The sequence below is a fragment of the Nuphar pumila genome, chromosome 17, assembly GCF_984573655.1.
Source record: "Nuphar pumila chromosome 17, dmNupPumi1.hap1.1, whole genome shotgun sequence".
Classification (NCBI taxonomy): domain Eukaryota; kingdom Viridiplantae; phylum Streptophyta; class Magnoliopsida; order Nymphaeales; family Nymphaeaceae; genus Nuphar; species Nuphar pumila.
Window position 1 is genome coordinate 83,773,773 of NC_143265.1, and position 18,634 is coordinate 83,792,406.

Here is an 18,634-nt window from a genome sequence, read left to right on the forward strand (position 1 = left end):
TGGGTAGGTGAGAAGGCAAAAGTGATAGAACCTCGTGGATATAAGATTTGGTATATAGGAATAAATAGAAATAGGAATGGAGTAAGGATTGTTATGAGTCGTGAGTTTATAGATAATGTAGTTGAGGTCCGTAGGAAGGGTGATAGGATTTTACTTATTAAATTAGTATTATGTATGGATATTATTAATATTATTAGTGTTTATGCACCTCAAGTAGGTTTAGATGATTCCATTAAGCGTCAATTTTGGGAAGATTTAGATGGAGTAGTACAAGGGATATCTTATGGTGAAAAGCTTTTCATCGGCGATGACCTTAATGGACATGTAGGCATTAGTAGGGATGAATTTGAGAGTATCCATGGAGGCTATGGTATAGGAGAAAGAAACGAAAGTGGAGAAAGGATTTTAGATTTTGGTTTGTCCTATGATATGATCTTATCAAACACTTGGTTTAGGAAGAGGGAGTCTCACCTAGTAACATTTAAAAGTGGGGTTAATATGAGTCATAAATTTTTTCTTACTTAGAAAGAGAGATAGGGGTTGTTGCATCGATTGTAAGGTTATACAAGGAGAAAATGTAGCTACACAACATAGAGTCTTAATTTTAGATCTTAGAATTAGACAATGCTGCAAAAGGGATAGACATAGGATAGATCCTAGAATTAAGTGGTGGGCACTGAAAGGAGCTAAACAAGGAATGTTTGTAGAGCAGGTAGTTAAGGAAGCTGATTGGTGTCTCGAGGAGGATTCAAAATCAATGTGGAATAAGATAGCGGGTGACATAAGAAAGGTGGCTAAGGAGGTATTGGGTGAGTCTAAAGGCGGTGCACCGCTAGGTAAGGATACATCATGGTGGAACGAGGATGTCAAATTAGCTATTAAGGTTAAAAGAGAGTGTTATAGAAATCTAAGTAAGAGTCGTGATAATGAGAATTTGGAGAAGTATATAATAGCAAAGAAGGAAGCTAAAAAAGTAGTTCGAAACGCGAGAGATAAGGTATATAAGGAGGTTTATGACAAGTTGGATACCAAAGAGGGCGAGAAGGATATTTATAGGCTTACAAAGATGAGAGATAGGAAATCGAGGGATCTGGGTATGATTAGATGTATCAAAGATGAAACACAAAGGGTTTTAGTCAAAGATGAGGAGATTAAGGAGAGATGAAAAGATTATTTTGATAAGCTATTTAATGGAAGTCATGCCCAGGATCTTGGAGACTTGTCCATTCCTTTTCATGAGATGAATCGCTACTTCATGCACAAGATTCAAAAGATAGAAATTGCAGTGTCGATACCCCAAATTTTTCAAAAAATCCAAAAATTCCCTTTTTGCCCCTGACTCACATCTTCTGAGTAATCAGGTCAACTTCTGATAAAAAATCCATTCATTTCTCGGATTCACTGGAATCCAGACTCAATTTTTATATCTGACCCAATCTTGGACCCAAATTGGATATCCGGATTCAATTATGATCCCAGATCTTCTATTCTTCAAAAAATAAAAAAAATTCAATTCTTTGTATTTTCTCAGAGGTTTTATTTGGATCTAATTTCAAATTTAAGATCCAATCTCAATTCGAGATCCAAATTCTAAAGTTTTATAAAAAATCTTGGATCCAAATCCATTTTGGAATTCATTTTTTGAGATAAATGGGGTGTTTTTCCTCAAAAACCTCATTTTAGAAAAATCTTAAAGTTTTTAAAGCAATTTTTTTTGTAAAAATACTTCAAAACCCCGTTTGGATCCCATTTTTTAAGAAAACCTCGCATTTCTCCTATACTTTTAAAGGTTTTCTGTCAAAAACCTAAAAATGAATTCTAGAAGTGGTTCTACACACCCTTTTTGAAAACTTTTTGAAAAGACCAGCTTTTGAAATTTTATGAAAATCAAGGGGCCTCTTTCAAAAAATCCCTAACGGCCATCCGTTATATAAACAAATCGAAGGCTCCCGATTCCTTCACCGCTTCTTCACCCCTCCACCACCGGCTCTAATCCTCTTCTCCTCTTCTTCTTTTTCATTCCCTCTTCTTCTTCATTTTGGTTCTGAAGGAAGTACCACAACAGAGCGCCATTCTTCTCCTTCCCCCTTCAGAATCCCTACAGCTACAGTAAGGGATTTCCACGATAGAAAAAGAAGGAACTCCCTCCTTCAGAATCCCTGTAAACCCCGAAGGCTCTGTAAAACCACCTTCGTCTAAGGTCGAACACACCTTTGATGGAAGGTTGAAGGCGTCTACAACTCCAAGTAAATAACCATCTTCCTCTCCTTTCTGGTCTGATCTTCCGTAATTTTTTTTATTTTTTCTTTTATATATTGCATTTCTCTTTTTTGCTTTCGTTCTTTTCATTGCTTCTATTTTATTTGCATCATAAATCACAAATGGTGGGAATCGACCTACATGTAGTAGGATCGATCCACCCCATGCGATATCAGTGGAATTTTACATTCCAACATTATTTCCCCTTTTCTTCTTTCCCTTTTTTTTAGATTCGATTCACCATCTTTGCATTTCTTTAGTCGCTTTTGCCATTTATTTTGAAATTTCACTTCTACAAGTGTGAATTTCTGTTCATTCTTGTGGATATTAGGAATATTTAGCAATAGCGCATCAATTTCCATTTTAATTTTGTAATTCTCTGCATCATAGCATTCGGTCCCAATTTGTATTTTGCCAGCATCTTTATTTATCATCTTATTCACATTTTTTTTATCCTCACTAGTGTTTCATAATTTACCCCATACCGGTACTTTGATGATTCCCATCATATCTGTCAATCCATTCCATCAGCTGATTTCGTTTGTTTGTTTTGCCTGTTCTAATTCTCTCATTGTGTTGCTTCGGTTGTGTAACTATTTCATTCCATTTCAGCTTCTTTCTCGTTTATTTTTCTTTTATTTATTTTTTATTGTTTGTTACAAGAAACACTCGGAACCGATTCAATCGGCATTCTCTGTGTTCGGCCTCTGTGATTCTGTTTGCAATTTTGCTATATATTGGTCACGATGGTATAATCACATCCCCATAAAGGTCTTTTTTTTGTATCCTATATACCGCTTGATCTGTGTTGGTGTAACAGCCGTCATTGACAGCTTTCTTGATTTCTTCTGGAACAAGTATATGCCAGGTGAGGATTATGGTCATGATAGCTGAAATCCTCAGATCTATGGTTCTTATGCTTCATTCTGCGTATCTCTCATGGTCGGACACTCTCTTTGCTGAATGGGTATTCTGCACCATTAGCGATTTACTGACATTTAGAACACCACGCTGACACAGGGACAGGTTTTGTCCTCTGTGTTGAGAGTGAATGGCATGGATTCCCTTCTTTCTTCTTTGTTCCTTATGTGAATGAAGTTAGCTTTAGAGGGTTCCTTTTACTTCCCCTCAATTCAACCTTGGGAGGGACTGCTGTAGCGCCACCTTATTTCAATGACAGGAATAAGGCATCCGATGAGCAGTATCTAAGAAATCTTGAAACCTATAGAATGACTATACCCTACTCGTGGGAGTGACTTGTCAATATGGGAGATACCTGCTGCACGTTACTTGCTATGGGTCATTCGCTATCCCTTAATAGTGGAGGGCTCTGTATTTCACGTTTCACCCCTGAAGAAGTTTAAATACATTGGATTTGGTCCCTTCTAACTCCTTCAAACCCGTAATCTCTGGGCCAAATAAACACCAAGGGGCAAAGTCATTCAGCAGTTTGGGGATACCAAAGCCTTCAAACTATAGTCTAATAGAAGATGGAAACAAAATTCTTATAAGGCCAAAGAAGGTTCCATGTTTAAGCATTCATTTCATCATTCACTGTTTTGCTCAACATAGATCTATTTGCAGAGTTCGATTCATTGTAGGTCAACCTGCTGCTGAGAGTGGCTCATCAAATTGTTGTGCTGTTGCAGGTCGATCTGAGAGATCGAATTACTGTGCTGAGTTTGGATGTTTAAGATCGACTTGCTATTATATTATAATTGTTGTCAACGTTCACCATCAAAACCTGTGTGGTGTGCATTTTTATTATGTGAAAACACAGAGGTCCTCTTGTTGTGGAAATTCCATTACAGCTAGGTCTCTTGGACCATGGTATAGCAAGGGATTATCTCTCTTAAAATCAGGGTGTCTTTCCTGTTTTATGCTATTCAGAACCATGGAGTCAAGACAATATTTTCATTCTCTGCAATTTAGCAGCACACCACTCACTATATATAGCATATCCCAGCTCACACTACATCATTTACCTTTTCCACCCAGCAGCACCTCTCTTTGGTGCATACATTCCACCACTTCACGGCACCTTGCAATGCTTTTCATCTGTGCCTTCAATTAGTCCCCGCTGCCATTTCTTCTCCACCTGTTAGCCATCCCCTGTACTTGCTTTATGCACTTCAATCAGCATCTCTACTTTGACCTACCACTATCACCTCCAATTAGTTCCAGCCACCACTGTATACCACCTTGGACACACGAAACCTTCATTGTGCTGCACCCTTTCCATTGGCTGGGCATATATCTGCAAATGGCACTATTCACCATATACCTTCTCCTTTTGTTTTCTTCACTACTTCACCATTCAAACCACAGTAGTTCACTGTTGCTGTATACCACCTTCCACCTGCATCACAGTATAGCACTTTCCAGCATCACTCCATCTCACCTGCCACACATCACCATCCTGCTGTGATTTCCTCATAAAAACCCAACTCCACTTCCTCATTAGCCACCCCTTTTCACCAACCTCTGTGATGTCATTTTGCCAACAATCCACAACATCTACCATTTCATATCCTCCACCATATATTTCTCACTGCATTTGTTATTTCCCAGCTGCAAAAGCCCACTTCCTATACCTATATATATCTGTGTAGCAGCTCATATTACACCCCTTTCTACACCTCCATCCCTATCGCATTCTTTACACCAATACAGCAGCACCACTAGCCATCTTCAGCAGTATCTAGTATACTGCTGCCTACAACATTTTCCATCACATTACTTACCCAACATTCATCATATCCTTGCATTTTGTATTTACACTACACTTGCTCATCACTGTACTCATTTGTTTTCCTGCATATCTGTTATATCATTCCAAACATCACTTTTCATTACAACAGCATGTATATACTTCACATATAGCACATTTCCTGCATTCTTTCATTTGTATATGAATAATACATGCATTTCTCCACTTAGCCATATGCATATCATGATATCTTCCATTTGCCTCTGTATTTTGCAATCTTGTTCTGTGTTAACTTTGTTTTACAGGAATATGCAGAAATTGTTGAATTCCTACTTAGATTAGGAAATTTTGTTTCAAATTCAATTTAAAAACTTGTAATAATTAGACCATAATGAGAATTTTACATTTCCTGTATTAGATTATAGTGTATGAGCATGTAAATATTACTTGTTTCATATTAATTTTTTCTTTTATTTCAAAATTTCACGTGATGGAATACGAATGGCACATGCACCGTTCTAATAAGAGGTAATTGATCCTAAGCAAATGACTCACATTGATGACCATAGTCAAAATGTGGACAATGCTTAGGATTTTTATCTTTTATGGAATAACATTAGATCCACACTGGATCTCCTTCAAAAATCATCATATTTTTCTAAATATTTTCTTCCTTTATCCGAGTTTTACTTGAAATTAATTCAAAATATATATCAATGGCCATAGTCAGGATATATTGAGAGTTAATTTCATTTCAAACTCTATAAAGGCACCAAAATGTATTTTATTCTTCATCTGAATTTAAATATAGATTATTTTATAATACATTTTATAACCATAGTCAGAGATGTATTATATTTTCAATTTTATTTCAATTCACTTAAAGAATGAAATATGCTTTTTAATATCAAAATTTTCAAAACCCTTTTAATTCATTCATCATTTAGGATAGAATTACATCATATTTTCAAAATTCTTTTTCAAAACCCAAGTGATTTTGAGGTAATTCTTCAAAAATCCTCTTCATTTCTCAAATCATTTCTTGTTTATAAATTCAAACTCAATCCTACCTCATTTCAAAATTCAATTTCAAAGTCCTTTTGACTTTGAAATTTCAAATTCACTTCTATATTCAAAAATTCAAATTTCCAATTCAAATCCAAATTCAAAATTCAATTCAACTTTGAAAATTCAAATTCATTTCCATTTTCAAGATTCGATTTCAAATTCAATTCCATATCCCAGATCGTATTTCAGAGTTCAATTTAAACTTTGGAATTTCCAGATTCATCTTCTGATTTCGAGATTCAGATTTAAAATCAAGTTTATCCCTTATTTTTCAAAATCTCTAAAGTTTTGTCTAAAGATTGAGTCTTGATTCTCAATTCAAAATCAAGGTTTTGAGATTGATTCTGAATCTCAAAATTTGATTTTCCCTAAGTTTAAAAGCCCACTTTTAAATTCAAATCTGGATTTCCAAAATCTAGATTCCTCTTCAAAATCTCATTTGGACTTTCAAAATCCAAAAATCCATCTTCAGATCTCATCAAGATTTCCCAGAATCCAGATCCATCTTCTAATCCCATCTAGGATTCCAGACTTCGGATCCAATTCCATTTAGGATTCCAGATTTTGGATTAAATTTCATCTTGGATTCCAGACTTCGGATCCAATTCCATTTAGGATTCCAGATTTCGGATTCAAATTCATCTTAGATTCCAGACTTCGGATCCAATTCCATCTAAGATTCCAGATTTCCAACCCAAATCCTATCTTGAATTCCATATTTCAAAACTAATTTTATTTTTAAATCTCATCCGAATTTCTTAAAATCCAAGATTCTATTTTCAAAATCCCTTTTGGACTTCTTAAATCTATTCTATTTCCGAATTCCTCTGATCTAAACACCTAAAATCCAGATTTCAGTTCCATTTTCATAACTCATCTAGATTTTCAATTTCACCTTTCAAATTTCAAAGTTTAAATTCAATTCCAAAGTTCCAGATTCAATCTCCATTTCAAATTCCATTCTCATCTTCAAAATTCTATTCCAATTTTTCTATCTTTAATGCTGAATCTTCCTTCTTCCAAAACAAACCTAAAGTCATTTCAAGTCTTTTTGATCTCAGATATGATTCCAACTTCAGAATTTCGAAGTTGTCTTTCTCAAAACTCAAGTTGATTCTAAACTTTGAGTTTATATTCATTTCAAGTCAACTTCGATTTTCAAAAACCATTTCTTTACCATATTCTCAAGTCTGTTTCAAAATTACTTGGAAAAATCCCAAGATTTCTAAATTATTTTCTCAAAAGCATACATCTTTGCATTCGCATTGCACAAGCGTGATTCTTTGTGCATTTTAGACTTAGAATAAATTCTTAGATAATATTTAGGCAAAGCAAAATGCAAAAATTCGATCCTTGGTTCGATTATCCTTGGTAAAGGTGCCAGGAACAGTCGAACCTCGTACCGACGGGCGAATCCTGTCTCTTCCTTTTTCTGCAAATTTTTAAAAACGGAGGAGAGCAATTTCAAAATATTTTCAAAATTAAGGTTAAGTGAGACTTTTGCAAAAAAGTTTCTCTCTCTTCTTTTCTTTTCTCTTCTCTCTTCTTTTGTATCTTTTATTTTCCTCTTCAAAAAGGAAAATAGAGGCTAGAAAGGGAAAGAGATGAAACAAGAGAGGAAAATTTTTGCAATGATCACAAGCAGAAAAGAACTAAATTACATACCAAAGTATATCCTGATGAAGTAATGTATTTTAATAATTTTCTTCATCATCATCAAATGCATCATTAGAAGGAATACTGAGCTCAGCTAAATCCATGTTTGTTATGTTGAAATCATGCTCTCCCTCGAAGTCACACTGTTCTGGGTTTACATCTCAAAATTTGGATGTTCCTTGTCTGCGTTACAAACCCAATTTAAAAATGTTAAATACAATACAAGTATATTTAAATGAAAATCTAAGAAATAATCAAATAACTAAGAGAGCAAATTAGTATCTGTATTCATCATTGGTTCGCGAAAGTAATCAAAAATTTGAATGAACATATACTAAATCCTCTGCACGCTTGCTGGTGAGTTTGTTTCTCTTTATGTTGTGGATTTGAGAATGTGTGCTCCAATTTCTTTCACAACAAGATTAACTAGCAGGCTGCGATAGCAATCTTAATGCAAAACGTTGGAGAAGAGGTGTTTCTGGTCTAAATGTTGACCACCATGTGATATGATCTATATTATCCTCTTCTCTCGCGAATAATGTCGGTCCATATAATCTCGAAGATGAAAGTTTTCCAAACTCTTGTGTGACGATGTCATACACATATTTCTATGTCTTGATAGCTTTGGGTCTAAATTTGGAAGGACACGACCAATACCACCAGCCTGCCACTTATTTGCATAATATTTTGGATTAAGAGAATATGCCATGCAATGTAAAGGAGTTGCTCTTATCCCATTTTCTGACTAAAATTGAATGAATATGATTAAAAAATTCTGAATCATCCAATGCAAGTTTTTTTTCTTCATGCTTGAAAACTATAGCTTGTATTTTTTCAATTATATTATCCCGCATTTCGTAAACTCTGTGAAGCATTGACTCTTCCTTATCAACTTCTCTTAACATTTCTCAAATAGGTTGCGTGAATTAAAAGAAGTATACCACTCTGTCCCAAAACTCATCATCAAGAATGAATTTTTTAATTTTTTGAGCCTTGATATCATCATCAACACGATAGAATATCCAATTTTCATTAGTCACCATGTTAACCAAAGCATTCTTCATTCTTTTAATCCTCTTCACCATCATAATGATGGACGCAAAACGTGTTTCAACGACCTTCAACAATTTTAGGTCAGAGTGCCTATTAAATATAGCATTAGCACGATGATGGTTAACAACAAAATTCCTAATGCTTTTGACATTTCTTTCTTAATCTTCAATCCATGAACATAAAGCATATGCTTGTGAATTTTTTTTTTCTTTGGGGTTGCAGATTCTTTTTAGGGCCAGATTTAAGCCATGTGCTACACATGGAGTCCAAAAAATATGAGGGTACTCACTCTCAAAACTCAACGTTGCACTTTACAAACTGGAGTGTACCACTTTCTGATCACCCACTTATTTTATGACTTCTATAAACAACCCCTTCAAATACTCTGCATTTTTATTTCCTCAGATGCATCAACTGCTTTTAAGAATATTGAGTCACTAAGCGAACAAGCAATAAAATTGATCAGTGGACGCCTTTGAATATCTGTCCATCCATCAGACACAATAGAAACTCCATTTTGCTCCCATGAATATTTTTTAATCTCCAGCAACCTCTCCACATTTGCCCTCTCTTCTGCAAGTAGTGTGGTTCGTATTTTTTCTGAACTTGGAGGCACATAGCCACTCAAATTACAATTTGCCAAGGATGTTACTAAATCCTTCCAATAAGGATTTCTAGCTACATTAAATGGGAGTGAATTAGAATAAAAATACCTCTCAACTTTTCTATCAATTTTTCTCTTCTATATGTATTGAATGCTGCTTGTATTGTTCTTCTACCTCCTATATTGACTTTTTTTTTTCAGCATCTTCTTGGCGGCTTGCAAATGACACACTAACTACACAAGAATCGATCATTGTCTTTCTCTTCTCATGTTCTTGTATTGTCTTCGCATTGCCTCATCAACTTTTCTGCATCCTGAAATGCCATGTCTTGGTATCTTCAACAAATGAGCCTTCACTCTTGTATAAGACTCAACAAAATATCTTTCTCAGGGCTTGCATCGAAATCTCTTGTTTCCACCACCTCCTTCTCCAGTTTTTGCAAGTTTATCTACATGTACCCATAGTGGCCCTACATCATCAATCCCACTACAACTATCTGCAAAACTAGCAGCAGAACTCACATGTTGGGATGAGGATGACGCAAGTCCTTTCCCTTTATCCGTCATTTTTATCCTGAAAAACAAAAATACATTCAAAATTTCAAATTAATTATACAAACATTATCTTGATATAAAAATATAATATATATAATATATATATTATATATATAATAAAATCAGGAGCAAGGAGGGGGGATCTGCCCCTCTCCTGCCAAAAACAGGGAGGGACTCAGCCCCTCCCCTGAAATAAGAGAGAGCAGGGACGGGGGCTCGACCCCCTCCCCTGTCGACCCAACAAGAGAGCGAGAGGGGGGACTCGGCCCCTCCCCTACCGAAAACAGGGAGGGGCTCAACCCCTCCTTTGCCGACCCGACAAGAGAGCGAGAGGGGGGAGGGGCTCGGCCCCTCCCCTGCCAACCCAACAAGAGGGGGCTCAACCCCTCCCCTGCAAACCCAACAAGAGAGCGAGAGGGAGCCATAGGGTACATATCTGCGACGAGGGAGAGGAGGAGCCTAGGAGGTGGCTTCGGGAGGAGAGAGCTCGAGCTGAGTTGCGCGTGAGAGGCGAGGAGAGATTAGGGCAAAATTTTTTTTTGCCCTAATCCTCCTTTTCATCGGGTTTTTTTTAACGTCCGAAACGTGGACGAAAATGACCCTGAGTGCGTTGACCAGACCCGGTGCCGCACCCGCACCCGCGTCGCATTGACGCCGGTGCGACACCTGCTTTGCCGAGTCCCTGTGACTTAGCAACAAACACTCCCAAAAAACAACTTAGGACCTATGTCACAGGTATTCGGCCAGACAGGTGCCGCACCCGCGTCGACGCGACGCGATGCGGGTGTGGCACCGGGTGCGATCAACCCGATCCTGGGCGCGTTGACCGCACCTAGGGTCATTTTGGTCCAATTTTTTGTTTTTTTTTTTAAAAAATTGCTCTATGAAATGTGCTGCGGAATTTAAAAAAAAAATTCTACTAACAGCTGACCGCGCAGCAGGACCCGCCCCTTGCTGGATTTTGATTTTGATTTTGATTTTGGCCTTGATAGCTTCGGTCTCTTTAGAGTTGCCTATTCTCTGACGAGGACTTCCAGATTCTTCACCTCTCCCGACCCCTTGCTGGATCCCTGTAGGTAGTGATGAGAGAATGAAAGGACGGAACAACTGATGCTTGCTTGCTGCTGCTGCTCTTGTTTTATAAAAGGGGCACTTGTCTCCACAACATCTGACGAGCTTTGTTGGCATCCCATGCTATTCCTGCCTCTAAACAATGAATTCGCAGCGTTGGTTAACTTGGAAATGATGATCCATCTTCCTCAAAAATTAAAACCAAAATTCAAGAGCCTTTTGAAGTCTTTATCCTTCAACCATCCAGATCTTTCTTCGTCAAGGATTTTTTCTCTCCATAATAAATGATAATGGTGGTGGTAGCCTTGGTGGCTATTAGTATTCACTTTTCTCCTAACGAGATGAGTGCTCTAGCCGTAGCCTGGTGTAGACCTCTCTTTTCCACATGTCAAATCCAATAAATTTCTTTTAGCTGTCATCCAGAGTCCAGACTGGAGATCTGAGATGGGTGCTCTAGCCGTAGCCTGGTGTGGACCTCTCTTTTCCACATGTCAAATCCAATAAATTTCTTTTAGCTGTCATCCAAAGTCCAGACTGGAGATCTGTGTGCAACTGTATATAAAATGAAATTTGAAGAACCCTAGGCAGTGGCGGTAGAGCCGTAGGCCTCGTGAAGACTCTCTCTCCAACAAACCACATCAAACCTTTTACTTATATTTTTTTCGTGAAGACCAGGGAGTTTCAGACATGATTGAATCATGACAGTCAGCAGAACGCAACAGTCTGGGTCGATCAGATTGCCAATCCTTTCGGTTCATCAATTTTGTCCCGTTGCGCCAAAGTACACAAGCAGAACGTAGGTTACAAGTCTTCAAACAAACACACCAGCAAAAAAAAAAACTTGTTATAAGTCCTATATATATATTGCCGCAGCCCCGCACCCGGGTTTTTTGGAAGTGCTGCATCCCCGCACCCGCACCCGCACCCGCACCCGCACCCATGTGACATAGCTTAGGACCTATGTCACATAAGTGCTGGTGCAGATGCGGTACTCGGGTGCGGTGAGGGTATATATATAATTTTTAACATTTTTATGTTAACAGTACGTGTATGTGTGTGTATTTATATATATATATATATAATATAGATAAAACTGAACTTGGTTATGGTTAACTGAATCTAATTTTGGATAGAAATGGACCTCTGTGTGATTGACTTCACCTGACACAAAAGAAGTTGTGTCCAAGTGTCGCACCCGCATGGGTGTGGGTGCGATGCCCTGTTAGAAGAGTCCGTGTTACATAGCTTGGGACCTAAGGATTTAGATTGGGATGTGGGAAGGCTCTCTCTCTCTCTCTCCCTAAATGAGAGCACCATTTTCTACTTAATGTTAATAGAGCCATATATACCAAAATGCCCCTTAACAATGCCAAAAGTTACTTGTTAAACCCTAAGAGAGGAAAGATGGGTATACACCAATAATATAAATATTTTTCTTTAAAAAAAGAAAGATGGGTGATTTGATGTCACCAAACCTAACGTTTATATTTGGTATTGTCTAAATTGAATGTTAATATAACACACGCATCAATTATGAATACGGTAATGTGTAAGAAGTTCTTGTGTCTTCATTCCTATTCATACTTATGTATGTCATGCAAGTCTCACAGTTTATTTATATCTAGGTTGGGACGAAGGTGTAATGGGTATGCAAGTGGGAGAAGTTGCTCGTCTTCAGGTAATATACCTTTAATGTGTTACAGCATGTGTTCCTGATATGATGTTACTGTCTCTAACGCTTCTTCAGTGGACTGAAATTACATTTTGTGTAGCCACTTTGCATACTTGACCTTAACACGAAAGTATTTATCTGTTTGTTTTTTAAAGTAGTACTTGACATCAACATGAAGGATAATAAATATTATGTAGGATATGAATATGGCACTCTCAGATTGTGATCTGGTCTTTGCTAGGGACTACAGAGTGTATCTTGAAGAGTGGTTTGCAGAATATTTTTGTTGTGGGTGTCTTGAATTTTTTATTCGCTCCGATCCATGACGTGACCCAAAAATACTTTTTTTTGGTGACCTTACTATGGGATTTTCAGCAGGGGTTTGTGGTGGTAGCGGAGGGATTGGTCCGTTAGGTAGGTGACCTGTCCAATTTTGTAATTTTTCCTTTTTGTATTGGTTAGGGTTTTATGCCTTTAGTCATATTTACAGCCGCCTTTTTTTAAGAGTTGGGTATGAGAGTTTTAGGTGAATTGGGGATTAGGGTTTTGAGAGCTCTTTATTTCACCTCTATATTTTCTCACATTTGCTAGTGGATTTCTTGCTCCTCTTTCACCCGTGAACGTATGCTTGAGTGACGAACCACATAAATCTTGTGTCTTCTCCCATTCTTTTCTTCTCTTTATCTTGTGGTTTGCTTTGTTTCCGTCATAGTCACCTATATCGTTCAAGGTATTATCTTGGCGAGGATATTTCTTGGAGAGATTTTCAAAAGTTGAAAAATATCAGAAAAATTTTGGGAGTTGAAAAATTTGGAAAAAAATATAAATAACAACAAAAAAGCTAAGAAAATAATAAGTTTTGCATTATTTTTCTTTTAAAAATATAAAAAAATATTTTTTAAAGGTTTTAAAATATAAAAGAAACAAAACATAGGAAATGCAAATTAAAAAAAAGAGTTTCCCCCAAAAATATCATGATATTATCATGATAATATCACAATATTTTTGTCTTCTGGCGATATTTTGAAAATATTGCGAGATATTACTTTTAATATCGGCTACCTTAAAATATCAGTTTTTCTCGCGATATTTTCAAAATATCACCGATATTGGTGACAGTGGTTTCCATTGTGGTTTGCACTTTGCATAACAATTTTATTATGTGGAGGAGCAATTTGATCTTGGCATGTGCTCAACTAATATAATAATTTTTATGAATAGTGCTCAGCTAATCTAATAACTTTTTTATAACATGTTTATGGAATTACTCTGTGTCTTCCCTTCACAGAATTTATTAAAAGAGTTTTGTACTTGTTGAATGTGTGATATTAAAAAAATGTTGCTCTTAAATGGTGCTCGGTTCTTTAAGGTCTGAACGAGCAGGTGCTCAATTCTTAATTGGTCACTGACTTGGTGGATGCTTCTTGCTATGGGTTGCTCGATTGCTTGATTGTTATAGTTTCATGACCTATGTGAATGTTTGTCTAGATGCTATTTTAAATCTTTGATGCTTTCATTTTTTTTTTCAGTTCTAGTAAGTTGTGGCATACATCTTTATCGACCTTGATTCAGGTGGTTCATTTCTTATGTCAAGCAAGGATTAGATCCCAGATCAACTTTGGAATCTAAGTGCAGCTTAGCACTGCATGTGGTGGTCCAGATAATTGCTTCAAAGTTTGAGCAATTTATGCCAATGGGTCACTACCCTTGACAGTTAGACAGTAGTCCATCTTATATTATTATGATTTAAGATTAGCTAAATGTCAGTTGCCTTATTATTTTGACATATTAAAAGTTTAGGGCTGTTAGTATGGTCGAGCGTGAACCTACCCCAGCCTGACTAGCTTTATCTTGCGTTGCCTTATTATTTTGACATATTAAAAGTTTAGGGCTGTTAGTATGTTAGGTCGAGCATGAACCTACCACAGCCTGACTAGCTTTATCTTGTGTTGGGGATTTTGACCATGATTGTATAGGGTATATACTCAACCAAATTCAAGTTTGGATGGTGCAATCTGAATATACTTTTGGTTAGGTTATGCAATGTCATGTGAACAAGTCCTATCCTGTCTTACCGCTTGTGAGGAACACTAGCAATTAGTCTGTCGTCCATGCTATGGTGGTATGATTGAAAAATAGCTATGGTATCCGGGCACTCCATTTTGCCCTCCGTACCCGTGTCGACCCGGACACGCCATTTTACCCTCCGTACATACAAGTTTGTATTTAATTCATAATTTATAACTATATTTTCAGTTTATAACTTTATATTTTCAATATATAATATATATTTTTACCCACTTTTTTTTAGAATTGCCATGTCGTACCCGCACCCATACCCATACCACACCCGTACCAAGGTGACAGAAAATTAGCTAAAAGTCAGCTGCTGTTCCTATTATTTGATCTAGAAAAATTTGGGACTGTTAATGGTTAGATCGAGGTTGAACCTACTGCAACCTGACTAGCTTTATCTTTGGATTGTGATTTAGATTTGGATCATGATTGGATACGCATATACTTAACCAAGTCCAAGTTCAGATAATGCAATAAAAAAATATTTCCTAATGAATATAATATATTATAGAGAATATAAGTTGGCTCAGGGGTGCTGTACCTTTCTACCATCAAGTAATCATGACTTGTGTTCTAGCTGCTATATGTTATATATGCATGCATAAAGCTGTCCAGTGCTTCTGAATGCTTCCGACCAGATAAAGCATGATTTAAAACCTTAAGAAACATTATCTAATTAGATCATGATCAGCATGGGGTTTGTAGTTTTTTATCTAACAAAATTCAATCCAGATCAAACGGTAACTTCACCCTAATCAGACCATTTGAGGGCCTTTTTCTAAAGTGACCAAATCATATAAAATAACATGGCTTTGCTGAAAATTTAGAGAGCTGTAAGAAACTAAGTGGAGAGAACATCCTAGGGGAAAATGTTAAACACCTATAATATATCATAGATAAATATAAAGGACTGGGTTGCTAACGTTCTGCATTTTGTGGGACTTGAGAAAAACAAAATTTTCCATATATTTGTAGTAAGAATTGAATTTACAAGTGAACTGCCGTACTCATGATACTCTTTGTTCTTTTCAGTGCTCTCCAGATTATGCCTATGGCGCAAGTGGATTTCCTGCATGGGGTATACGACCAAACTCGGTTTTGGTTTTTGAGATTGAAGTTCTAAGCGTAGAATAACTGACAAAATGGAGTTATTGTGTAAGATCATAAATTATATTTTTCTTTCATATGTATGATTGACAGGTCTCTTAAACAGATGATCTATATGTCATACTGGAGGCAGCTGCCTTATGAAGTTTGTTGAACCTTGGCAAGTCTAAGAACCTTTTTATGCTTCTCGACTTGTGCATCTTGTCTTCTTATGACTTGCCCTGATTGAATGAACTGCTCATTGAAACTGAAAGGCCTTTGTTTTCACATGCTATATGTCAGTGATACATACCCCGTGAGATGATTGGATATTGAGATCAACACCTCTTGATTCTCGTGCAAAAACAAAGGTAGTTTTTTGTTCTCTTATGACAAGAAGCAAACTGGGGTTTAGGTCCACCAACTTGGTGAAGATAATCTGCTCAAGTTTGCTGCAGTTTCAGAGAAAAGGAATTTATTTGATAATTCATTCTAGATTGGGTCTAATTTTTCCATCGTCGGGCGTGTCATTATAAGTTGTTTGTTGTTGTGTAAATGGCCGTATTCTGTAAAAGAGTAATGGGTACTGGCATCTTCACATGGATCGCTTCTGTTAAATTCCTGACATATCGAGCCGTGCCCATGATTAGCGGACACTGGCAAAGGTGAACGGCCATTAACATCCTTGTGGACGTCCAAGGTAAGCCTGAACTTCGATGCCACCTGCTCAAGCAGGCAAGGCTCTATTTGTGAGCTGGGGTCAAAGTGCGTTTGTGGCTTCAGAGAAGTTCTTCACCTCGCTCATTTACATTAAGGTCTTGCTTGGAAACTGCCAGTCGGTGGCAGCTTAGGATGCAGTTATATAATCCCCAAAATTTGTGAGTTTTAGCAAATCCACATGGTTGTTTCGGATAAGTGGAACGGTTCAGCTGGGGATTTATCACTGTTTGGAATGCTGCTAAAAAGCTGAAATTAATACCGAAAGAGCATTGAGACGGTTGTTGGAGCAGTCACCGGTCTGGGGAACTGGTGTAGTATTTGGTAGCTAATATCTCATGTAAGTGGGAAGTGAGATATGGAACTGGAGGTGTCAAATACCATCCCAGTTTCATAATTTCCTACAACTCCATCCGTCCCAAATGACTTTGCCCACTCCGGCTACTTCCGACAGCCAGTTTTCAAACAGAGCCTAAGAGAAATGCTATGGCTACCCCTTGGAGGTGGCCATAGTTGCCACCAACGGAATTTATCAGTTTGGGAGGCTTACTGATTCTACTGGTAGAGCCGCTTTAGAGTCCCAAGGTGGTTATTGAACCTCTCTGTCTTGAGTCTTTAAGGTAATATTGAGTTTGTAATGAATGATGGAGGATTCAAGGGTTAAAAAGATAACAAATGTACACTAATACACTCACTGAGTGGGCCCACCACTGTGCCTGGATATATTATGCATTGGGCCCCACTTATAAGGAGCTCAAAATTGAATCAGTTGAAAGTTATCCTACTCCTAACTCTTACCTAATAGGGTATGGATCATGGACCTGTCCACACCGTTTGTGATAGATACTGGTAGACCGTGAGAACTGCTTGTGCGCCAGTGTGAGAGATGAGATGCTCACTTACAGAGAAGAGGAGGTGGGTGAAGAACAACAGAGAGGTGTGACTGAATATACAGATGGCAGGGAATTGGCGTTCACTATCATAAGAGCCCGCTTATAGGGGTGGCAAAACCTGACATGACCCGCCAACCCGCCTCTTAGGTGGGTTCGGGTTCTTGTTAGGGGTATGCCAACCCACCTGATCCGTTTAATAAACGGGTTAGGCGGGCGGGTCAACCTGCCAACCCACGACCCGCCTGCCTAACCCACCACCAACCCGACCCACTAACCCGTTTACTTGACCCAACCCATTTATTAGACGGGTTGGCGGGTCGTGTCGGGTTACCCGTTTAATAAATGGGTCGGGTTCATGTTTGCCACAGCCGAGGTCAGGTTCGGGTTGAGGTATGCTGACCCGCCAACCTGACCCGATTGCCACCCCTACCCGCTTATCATGGAGAGAAGGGCTATATTTAATCGTGCTAACTTGTCCCTTGTTTTCCAACAAGGTTGTGCGCTGATACCTCCATTCTTTCAAAAAGTCAAGTCGAGTTGTAATTCAATCAGAGCAGAAAATGTCGAAACTGGTCCTGAGCTGAAGAGGTAAATGTTGAAATATGAATCAGATGTAAGCCGATTTGACATGATGGGGGTGGAGCATGACTCATGAGCAGTTATTGCAACTACCCATGCAAGGTAATCACTAATATTTGGTATCCACCCACTCCTCTTCCTCCCACTATAGGCCTCTCTTAGAAGCCAGGAAGGTACAAGAAGGAGGCTGGTTGCATGATGAGAATAACAAGGGTATCATTTTCAATTATTCAGCTCAACGTGGGCATCGATAGGTTGAGAAGAACTCCGAGCACCCAAACATTATATCATTCATGGCATCTACCAGTACGTATTCCTGTCTCATATTTCGGTTCTATTTTAAAGAACGCCGGTTACGGGCCCACAACCCATGCCTTAAGTCGATATGCTGAGGAGAACCCCGAAAACCCACACAATTGTATCATACATGGCATCTACCAGTATCTGTTCCCGTCTCACATTCTGGTTCTGCTTTAAAGAATGCCAATATTGGGTTATAGGCCCACTTTTGCTTATTTCGCTGCGCGTGTGGGTGCGTTGGGAGCATTCATTTGACACTCGCTGATGTCAGCATTTTTTTTCTGCATCAATGCTGGTTGCTTGCTTTCAACAGGCGCAGCTTTGGCGAATGGCTG

The 18,634-nt window shown here is 38.0% G+C and overlaps 1 protein-coding gene across 1 annotated transcript in view; it reads left to right on the top strand.

Moving 5' to 3' along the window:
- The window catches only part of FKBP12 (FK506-binding protein 12), a 32,096-nt gene extending 16,073 nt beyond the window's left edge, over nt 1–16,023 (top strand). The window contains exons 4-5 of the mRNA XM_089993865.1: nt 12,602–12,654; nt 15,757–16,023. Of these exons, the coding sequence (XP_089849991.1) occupies nt 12,602–12,654; nt 15,757–15,858 (155 nt within the window). The 3' untranslated portion in view covers nt 15,859–16,023. The remainder of the gene's footprint in view (nt 1–12,601; nt 12,655–15,756) is intronic.
- Nucleotides 16,024–18,634: the final 2,611 nt, after the last annotated feature.